The sequence below is a fragment of the Embiotoca jacksoni genome, unplaced genomic scaffold, assembly GCF_022577435.1.
Source record: "Embiotoca jacksoni isolate LCO1_2020_lvr unplaced genomic scaffold, fEmbJac1.0.p SCAF_26, whole genome shotgun sequence".
Classification (NCBI taxonomy): domain Eukaryota; kingdom Metazoa; phylum Chordata; class Actinopteri; family Embiotocidae; genus Embiotoca; species Embiotoca jacksoni.
In genome coordinates, this window is record NW_027185377.1 from 10284 (window position 1) to 20000 (window position 9717).

General features: G+C 45.7%; 2 protein-coding genes across 6 annotated transcripts in view; one reads left to right on the plus strand and one right to left on the minus strand.

Moving 5' to 3' along the window:
- The first annotated feature begins 2923 nt into the window (after positions 1-2923).
- Positions 2924-5028, plus strand: LOC138204545 (uncharacterized). 2 transcript variants are annotated; one of them, XR_011178801.1, is made up of 4 exons: positions 2924-3194; positions 3346-3420; positions 3753-3977; positions 4085-5028. XR_011178801.1 is itself a non-coding variant. In XM_069159840.1 (4 exons), exons 1-4 carry the CDS (start codon positions 3126-3128, stop codon positions 4112-4114), a joined length of 237 nt encoding a protein of 78 aa, XP_069015941.1. In that variant the 5' UTR covers positions 2924-3125; the 3' UTR covers positions 4115-5028. The 2 variants fall into 2 exon arrangements, 1 of the variants encoding a protein (XP_069015941.1); XM_069159840.1 differs by having other exon boundaries at positions 3915-3977.
- An 85-nt stretch (positions 5029-5113) lies between these two features.
- Positions 5114-9717, minus strand: part of rpp30 (ribonuclease P/MRP 30 subunit) — a 9620-nt gene continuing 5016 nt past the window's right edge. The window contains exons 6-11 of one of the 4 annotated variants that reach the window (XM_069159845.1): positions 7789-7905; positions 7635-7664; positions 5723-5760; positions 5531-5610; positions 5380-5454; positions 5114-5300 (exon numbers count right to left, since the gene is read on the minus strand). In XM_069159845.1, coding sequence (XP_069015946.1) covers positions 5263-5300; positions 5380-5454; positions 5531-5610; positions 5723-5760; positions 7635-7664; positions 7789-7905 — 378 coding nt within the window. In that variant the 3' untranslated portion in view covers positions 5114-5262. Of the gene's footprint in view, positions 5301-5379; positions 5611-5722; positions 5779-7634; positions 7665-7788; positions 7906-9717 lie in introns of all 4 variants that reach the window. The other 3 variants (XM_069159844.1, XM_069159843.1, XM_069159842.1) reach the window with 3 other exon arrangements.

The window sequence follows — 9717 nt, forward strand, 5'->3', positions numbered from 1 at the left end:
TCTGTAAAGCCTCTAAAACGCCATCAGGAGTAAAAAGACGCCTTTAATCTGACAGTCGCTATTCATGTCTCATGTTTTTATTTCTGACACCGTTTCTGCTGAGACGTTTCCACGCCGACGGCAACAGGAAGAACAGACGGAGACGAGACAACCAGAGGACGAACGTTTCACTGAGACAAACGGAGGCTTCATAAACCGTCAGGTGACCCAGAGACGCTCGGGGTGACCTGATCTTCGGCCCCGCCCTAATTAGTTTCAGCTGTCTCTCATTGTCCTCCTCTCCTTTCCATGTTTTTGGATCAAGCTCGTCGTCTGTCTCTCTGCCTGGACTTTCCTGTGTTAGATGTGGGAGGTGGAGGGGGGAAGAGGAGGAGGAGGAGGGGGGGAACATGATGGGGGGGAGAACGAGGAGCAGTTTGTGTTTTGGGGCCTCGGGGACGAAGATTTTCCGCTCAGAATGCTTCAACATGAAGACGTAGTGAACAAGGCAGACGGAGGGAGATGGGGAGGAGGAGGTGAGGTAGGAGGAGGAGAAGGTGAGGACAAGGAGGAAGTGAGGAGAAGGGAGTGAGGAGGTGAGGAAGGAGGAGGTGAGGACAAGGAGGAAGTGAGGAGAAGGGAGTGAGGAGGAGGAGGTGAGGAAGGAGGAGGAGGAGGTGAGGACAAGGAGGAAGTGAGGAGAAGGGAGTGAGGAGGTGAGGAAGGAGGAGGTGAGGACAAGGAGGAAGTGAGGAGAAGGGAGTGAGGAGGAGGTGAGGAAAGAGGAGGAGGAGGTGAGGACAAGGAGGAAGTGAGGAGAAGGGAGTGAGGAGGTGAGGAAGGAGGAGGTGAAGAGGAGGAGGAAGTGAGGAGGAGGAAGTGAGGTGGAGGTGAGGAAGGAGAAGGAGGAGGAGGAGGTGAGGAAGAAGTGAGGAGGAGATGGGGAGGAGGAGGAGGTGAGGACAAAGAGGAAGTGAGGAGAAGGGAGTGAGGAGGAGGTGAGGTAGGAGGAGGAGGTGAGGACAAGGAGGAAGTGAGGAGAAGGGAGTGAGGAGGTGAGGAAGGAGGAGGAGGAGGAGGTGAGGACAAGGAGGAAGTGAGGAGAAGGGAGTGAGGAGGAGGTGAGGAAGGAGGAGGAGGGGTGAGGACAAGGAGGAAGTGAGGAGAAGGGAGTGAGGAGGAGGTGAGGAAGGAGGAGGAGGAGGTGAGGGCAAGGAGGAAGTGAGGAGAAGGGAGTGAGGAGGAGGTGAGGAAGGCGGAGGTGAGGACAAGGAGGAAGTGAGGAGAAGGGAGTGAGGAGGAGGTGAGGAAGGAGGAGGAGAAGGTGAGGACAAGGAGGAAGTGAGGAGGAGGGAGTGAGGTGGAGGTGAGGAAGGAGGAGGAGGATGTGAAGAGGAGGAGGAGGAAGTGAGGAGGAGTTGAGGAGGAGGAGGAAGTGAGGAGGAGGAGAAGGAAGTGAGGAGGAGGTGAGGAAGGAGGAGGAGGTGAAGAGGAGGAGGAGAAGGGAGTGAGGAGGAGGAGGTGAGGAAGGAGGATGAGGAGGTGAGGACAAGGAGGAAGTGAGGAGAAGGGAGTGAGGAGGAGGTGAGGGAGGAGGAGGAGGTGAAGAGGAGGAGGAGGAGGAAGTGAGGAGGAGGTGAGGAAGGAGGAGGAAGTGAGGAAGGAGGAGGAGGTGAGGAGGAGGTGAGGAAGGAGGAGGAAGAGGTGAGGAGGAGGAGGACAAGGTGAGGAGGAGGAGGAGGACCTGAGGGACCAGAACAGACTGAACAGCGTTTTGCACTCTGCTGACCTTCATCTTCGTCTTCATCACTTGTTCTTCTGCTCCGTTTGGTCCAACAGCTTCGTTTAACGTCCTCAGGAGACGTCCAGAACCTCCGTCTGTCCTCCGTCTGTCTGTCCTCCATCTGTCTGTACTATGTCTGTCCTCCATTTGTCTGTCTTCCATCTGTCTGTCCTACATCTGCCCTCCATCTGTCTGTCTTCCATCTGTCTGTCCACCGTTTGTCTGTCCTCCATCTGTCCATCCTCCGTCGGTCTGTCCTTCATCTGTCTATCTTCTGACTCGTCTTTTAAACACTGAAACTATAAAATCTTTATTTAAAATGATCCTTTAAACAGGATTTAAATTGTTTGTTCATTAAAACTTTATTTAAAATCTTTGAACAGATTTAAACTTCACGTATCTCAACATAGAAACGGTTTCTACTGTCAGTGTTCTGCTGCCACCTGCTGCTCGTTTCCGGTTACTGCAGCATCCAACTAATCACCTCATTGATCCTCTCTGCTTCCGCCGCGTCTTCAGGAAGTCATCGAAGTTTGGACTTCAGAGTAAAATAATTCCTTAATTCTTCAACAAACTCTGAATAATTAAAACGTAATAAATATTTAAAGTCTCCAGATCTCGTGAGGGTTTGTGCTGGCTCTGATTGGCTTACTCTGCTCTGACGTCACATCATTTGAAATGGACAGGGTGAAAAGGTGAACAACCTGGCGCGTTAAACAGACAGAAATACGGCTTCCGGTTGAGTTAGAAGGCTTCAAAGTAAAAGCAATTTGTGTTTGGGTTTTGTTTTAATCTTTTTTGTCTTCACATTAATGAAAATAGTTGAATATGTTTTTATTTATAATCCTGTTTATAATAACTATATATAATATGAACACCGTGTGCAGTGACATGCGTGATGTGCATTTTATGTTTGTAAAAGTATGAAAGTTTTAAATGTGTTTGGAACATGGAACTATTAGTTATTAATATTCTTGTTTACACAGTGATGATCCATAATGTGGTATTATTGGTATATTAGTCATTATTCAACAGTATTTATGATCATTGTTGATTTGAAAATGTTCTGTATTAATGAGAATCAAAGAGGAAAGCGCGGTGCTTTTATTGTGAAGGACCGCGCGGGCTCGTGCCGGCAGCGTGTTGCTGGTTGCTGTAAACTTTCTGGTTGCTGGTCAACAGAAGGTCGGCCGACAACAGCAGCAGCAGTAGGCATCAGAAAGTTAACCGGTGACCAGCTCCGGTAAATGAGCCTGGTTGTTCTCTGCGCGGGAAACTGACAGCTTCCGGCGGAGGTTTGAATTCTGCGGCTAATGCTAACAGGCTAACTGCACTGACCTGCCGTTAGCTGCTAGCCGTTAGCATGCAGTGCGCTAACCTGCTGAGGAAGAGGAGTCTGGAGCCGGAAGTGGAGCCGTGGAGCTGCAGAGCGGTGAGACACCTGTCCGGGGGGAGGGGGGGGTAACAGAGGGGACAGTAGATGACCGAGGGGGGTCAAAGGTCAAGATGATAGAACCACGCAGCTTCACCATCATGAAGATAAAGATGATGATGAAGATGTCATCTGATTCATCTGTCATCAGAAGCGGATTTGTTTGGAGGCGGAGCTCCAGGCGGCTGAGTGTCCAATGGAAACGTCCCACAGTCAGCAGCAGCAGGTGAGTTCAGGTCGCCATGACAACAAGAGAGGTTCATCATCATCAATAATCACAGCTGTGACAGCCTGAGTCAGAATCATCATAACATGCAATACCAGCGAGTGCCACTAGAGGTCGGCTCCAAAAAGCCTCCGGCTCCATAGACTCCCATTCAACTTCTCTCATCAAATCCAAAGTGAATAAAATGTGTCCATCAGTTATCTCGGTGTTGTTAGCTAAAGTCACTCCTTCTTATTAGTTTTCTGGAGGTCCATCTGAAAATAATCCCTCATTCATTAGAAAAGAAGATTCAAGAAGACCTGTTTTTGGGGGCGTGTCTGTTTGATTGACAGGCCTGTGGTGCAGTCAGGTTACAGCTATCGGTGGGCGGGACGTAGTATCGTCAGGTTTCCGATCGGATCGGTCAGATCTACCGCCGGCTCCTCAGATTTCTGCTCTGACTTTCGGACGTGGTGTCGCCATGGCAACGTGTGAACAGGTGTGTGTTGGTGCAGGTTGGAGCGGTGCGGCCCAAACTTCCTCTGCTCTGCTGCCCCCGGTGTCTTGGAGGAGAACCGGTAAGAACACTTCCATCATCTTCATGTGATGTGCAAGGAGCTCTCTGATTGGCTGTCTGAAATGCTCCCTGGAAGTCGTCGTTCGCTGAGTGTTTCACTGATTTCAGGGTCACATCAACCACATCATGGGCCTCTGAGCAGGAGGACGAGGAGGAGGAGGAGGAGGAGGAGGAGGAGTCCCCGTCCCCTTCAGGATCTGCTGAGTCATCCTGAAAAACACGAGAAACGCCGACTCAGCGTCTCTCAGCCATCCAATCACATTTCTGCTTCACTCAGTGTTTCTGTCCTCCACCTCCTGGTCTTCCATGGTTGCCATGGAAACACTAGTTGTCATGTGACTTAAACATGGAATTTAATTATATCATTATACATATATATCACCTTTGTAAGCCCTGCCTCCTCCCGTCCTTCTCCCACTGTCTGATTGGTTCAGTCAGTTTTACATCAGCTAATCAATAATCAATGACTCCTAGCTGTGATCAGTAGTTTGACCTCTGACCTCAGGATTCACAGTAAAGGGCTAATACACAGTTTTACATGTGTTTACCCTCCATCAACTCTTTAGCATGTTAGCTTGTTAGTTCAGAAGTCCCGTCACAGTGATGGTTGTGTGATTACCCATGATGCACTGCAGGCAGGAGATTCTCGCTCAGTTCTGCGGTTTAAAAGGGACATTTCAGTAAATTTAAACAGAACAGCAGGAGGTCAGAGGTCATGGTGTTAAAAAAAAGAAATCTGACATCTGTTTTAAAATTGTTTGTGATGCATTTGTGGAAAATAGGATAGTTGATCATCAGGATCCAAAGAGCATGATGACTAAAGGGACTGAATGAAGGATTAGCAAGGCATTAATGAGTCGAATTAAACACTTCCCGTTTGTACTTTTATAATGTAGATTTTCATATTTTTTACTTTTAATCTGAAAGAATGTAAAGCAGCTTCCTGCAGAGTGCTATTTTGATTACATCGTTTCCTGCTTCAGAGCTGACCAATCGGATGGCAGCATTTGTACCGCAGACTGATTTCAAAATAAAACGTTTGAGTGAAAACCTGCCGAGACGTGTTTCCTACAACCGAACACTTCGTCTGACAGGCGACTGTCAGGTCAGCAGCTGATTGGTCCTCTCAGACAAACGGCTTGATGATGAAATTTATTGATGAAATAACAGTGAAGTCATGTGACAGTTCAAACAGGAAGTGACTCTTCAAACTCAGGAATCAGACCGGAACCAAAAAGAACCAGGAGAAGAATGCAGTTGGCCCCACCCCCTCAGCTGTCAATCACTCAGGTGGGTTTTGCCTTCTTGGCTGGAGGAGCTTCACCTGTTCAGGTAAACACAGAGACACGAAGATCGACCAATCAGAGCCGGCAATCAAACATGACTCGTTAAAGTGAACCTACAGTCAGTTAAGTCCTGCGGCGCCTCCTGCTGGATCCTGTGGGTGTAGACGATCCCATTGGCTGTCCTCCTGGCCTCTGATCACAAACAAATAAACAGGTAAACAAACACAGAAGTGAGCAGTCCGACAGGTGTTGATGTTTTGATGTTTACCTGCGTGCAGTAAAACAGAGCGACAGGTGGAGGAGACAGATTCTTTAGAGTCTCCATCTGACAGACCGAACAGGAGACCGCTGGGGGGGGTCAGGGACAACAACAACAGCAAAGCAGCAACAACAACAACAACAACAGCAGAACAACAACAACAGCAAAACAACACAGTAGTGATTGGCTGTTGAAGGATACAGGTTGGTGACATCATATGGTCCTCGGAGCTCCAGAGACTGAAAACACACACACACCTACGGATCAATCACAGATCAATAACGGATCAATAACGGATCAATAACAGATCAATCACGGATCAATCACAGATCAATCACGGATCAATAACAGATCAATAACGGATTAATAACAGATCAATCACAGATCAATAACAGATCAATCAGAGATCAATAACGGATCAATCAGAGATCAAAAACAGATCAATAACGGATCAATAACAGATCAATCAGAGATCAATAACATCAATAACAGATCAATAACATCAATAACGGATTAATAACGGATCAATAACAGATCAATCAGAGATCAATAACATCAATAACAGATCAATCACGGATCAATAACAGATCAATCAGAGATCAATCACGGATCAATAACAGATCAATCAGGGATCAATCACAGATCAATCAGAGATCAATCACAGATCAATAACAGATCAATCAGAGATCAATAACATCAATAACAGATCAATCAGAGATCAATCACGGATCAATAAAGGATCAATAACAGATCAATCACGGATCAATAACATCAATCACGGATCAATCACAGATCAATAACAGATTAATCACGGATCAATAACAGATCAATCACAGATCAATAACAGATCAATCACGGATCAATAACGGATCAATAACAGATCAATCAGAGATCAATAACGGATCAATCAGAGATCAAAAACATCAATAACAGATCAATAACATCAATAACAGATCAATCACGGATCAATAACAGATCAATCAGAGATCAATAACAGATCAATCACGGATCAATAACGGATCAATAACAGATCAATCAGAGATCAATAACAGATCAATCAGAGATCAATAACATCAATAACAGATCAATAACATCAATAACAGATCAATCACGGATCAATAACAGATCAATCACAGATCAATAACAGATCAATCACGGATCAATAACGGATCAATAACAGATCAATCAGAGATCAATAACAGATCAATCAGAGATCAATAACATCAATAACAGATCAATAACATCAATAACAGATCAATCACGGATCAATAACAGATCAATCACGGATCAATAACGGATCAATAACAGATCAATCAGAGATCAATAACAGATCAATCACGGATCAATAACGGATCAATAACAGATCAATCAGAGATCAATAACAGATCAATCAGAGATCAATAACATCAATAACAGATCAATAACATCAATAACAGATTAATCACGGATCAATAACAGATCAATCACAGATCAATAACAGATCAATCACGGATCAATAACAGATCAATCACAGATCAATAACAGATCAATCACGGATCAATAACGGATCAATAACAGATCAATCAGAGATCAATAACAGATCAATCACGGATCAATAACGGATCAATAACAGATCAATCAGAGATCAATAACAGATCAATCAGAGATCAATAACATCAATAACAGATCAATAACATCAATAACAGATTAATCACGGATCAATAACAGATCAATCACAGATCAATAACAGATCAATCACGGATCAATAACGGATCAATAACAGATCAATCAGAGATCAATAACAGATCAATCAGAGATCAATAACATCAATAACAGATCAATAACATCAATAACAGATCAATCACGGATCAATAACAGATCAATCAGAGATCAATAACATCAATAACAGATCAATCAGAGATCAATAACAGATCAATCAGAGATCAATAACATCAATAACAGATCAATCAGAGATCAATAACAGATCAATCAGAGATCAATCACGGATCAATAACAGATCAATCACGGATCAATAACAGATCAATCAGAGATCAATAACATCAATAACAGATCAATCAGAGATCAATAACAGATCAATCAGAGATCAATCACGGATCAATAACGGATCACTGACCTTCTCGGCTGCACTGGACAGGATCACGTTCTGAAACAGTGATGATAAAAAGCAACATTGAACAAGCAGCTGGTGACATCACGCCTCAGTTGGCCAATCCAGCACGCCGACATGTCACAGGTTCAGGAAGGGGGCGGGGACTAACAGCAGGTACCTTTCCTTTGCAGGTTTCCATCAGAGAGACGGCGTTGGCGATTGTGTAGCGCCTCCTGGTGGCGTCTCTGATGGCTGCAGAGTACGACACCTCGAACACCACACCTCGGTCAATGGCCTGAACACACACACACGTATAAATACACACACGTATAAATACACACACACACGTACACACGTATAAATACACACATACGTATAAATACACACACACGTATAAATACACACACGTATGAATACACACACACGTATAAATACACACACACGTATAAATACACACACACACGTACACACGTATAAATACACACATACGTATAAATACACACACGTATGAATACACACACGTATGAATACACACACACGTATAAATACACACACACGTACAAATACACACACGTATGAATACACACACACGTATGAATACACACACACACGTATAAATACACACACGTACAAATACACACACACACGTATAAATACACACATACGTATAAATACACACACACGTATAAATACACACACACACACATAAATACACACATATGAATACACACACACGTATAAATACACACACACGTATAAATACACACACGTATGAATACACACACGTATAAATACACACACACGTATAAATACACACATACGTATAAATACACACATACGTATAAATACACGCGCGCACACACACACGTATAAATACACACACAAACACACGTGTATAAATACACACATTTATAAGTACAAGGTGTGGCGCCCCCTGCTGGTCCATTCAGATGAAACAGACTTCAGGTGTCAAGTTTCATGACGATCAGACGAGACATAAAAGTTATAAACACACTGCTCCAAAAAATAAAGTGACCACTTAAACACCTCAATGTATCTCCAATCAATCCCACTTCTGTGAAATCAACGTGTCCAGTTTGGATCAACACTGATTGAGGATCAGTTTCACCTGCTGTTGTACAAATGGAACAAACAGGTGGAAATGAGGCAATTATCAAGACAACCCTATAAAGGAACAGTTCTGCAGGTGGTGACCACAGACCGTTTCTCTGTCCTCGTCCTTTCTGGATGATTGTTGGTCCCTTTTGCATTTTGCCAGTGTCCTCACCACTAGAGGGAGCATGAGGTGTCTCCAACCCACAGAAGTTGTTCAGGTAGTGCAGCTCATCCAGGATGGCACATCAATGCACGCTGTGGCAAGAAGGTTTGCTGTGTCTGTCAGCACAGTGTCAAGAGGACGGAGGACATACCGGGAGACGGGCCGGTCCACCAGGAGACGTGGAGGGGGCCGTAGGAGGACAACAACCCGGCAGCGGGACCGCTATCTGCTCCTTTGTGCAAGGAGGAACAGGAGGAGCGCTGCCAGAGCCCTACAAAATGACCTCCAGCAGGCCACTAATGTGCATGTTTCTGCTCAAACTGTCAGAAACAGACTCCATGAGGGCGGTACGAGGACCCGACGTCCACAAGTGGGGTCTGTGCTCACAGCCCAACACCGTGCGGGGCGACCGGACTTTACCGGAGAACACCGAGATCGGCAGCTTCTCCGTCGGCGTCCTGCGGTCTTCACGGATGAGAGCAGGTTCACACTGAGCACATGTGACAGACGTGACGGAGTCTGGAGACGCCGTGGAGAACGTTCTGCTGCCTGCAACATCCTCCAGCGGGACCGGGTCGGCGGCGGGTCAGCGACGGTCTGGGGAGGCGTTTCTTCGGAGGGCAGCGCAGCCCTCCGTGTGCTAGCCAGAGGTACCCTGACTGCCATCAGGTCCCGGGATGAGATCCTCAGACCCGTTGAAGACCATCTGCTGGTGCAGAGGGTCCTGGGTTCTTCTGATGCAGGACAATGCTCGGCCTCATGTGGCTGGAGTGTGTCAGCAGTTCCTGCACGATGAAGGCATCGATGCTACGGACCGGCCCGCCCGTC

What these genes read in the sequence shown, in the direction of transcription:
- LOC138204545 (XM_069159840.1), top strand. Translation starts at nt 3,126, where the DNA reads ATGCAGTGCGCTAACCTGCTGAGGAAGAGGAGTCTGGAGCCGGAAGTG. An exon ending in CCCACAGTCAGCAGCAGCAG is followed by an intron (nt 3,421 to 3,914) that starts GTGAGTTCAGGT and finishes GTGTTGGTGCAG; the next exon opens with GTTGGAGCGGTGCGGCCCAA. An exon ending in GGTGTCTTGGAGGAGAACCG is followed by an intron (nt 3,978 to 4,084) that starts GTAAGAACACTT and finishes CACTGATTTCAG; the next exon opens with GGTCACATCAACCACATCAT.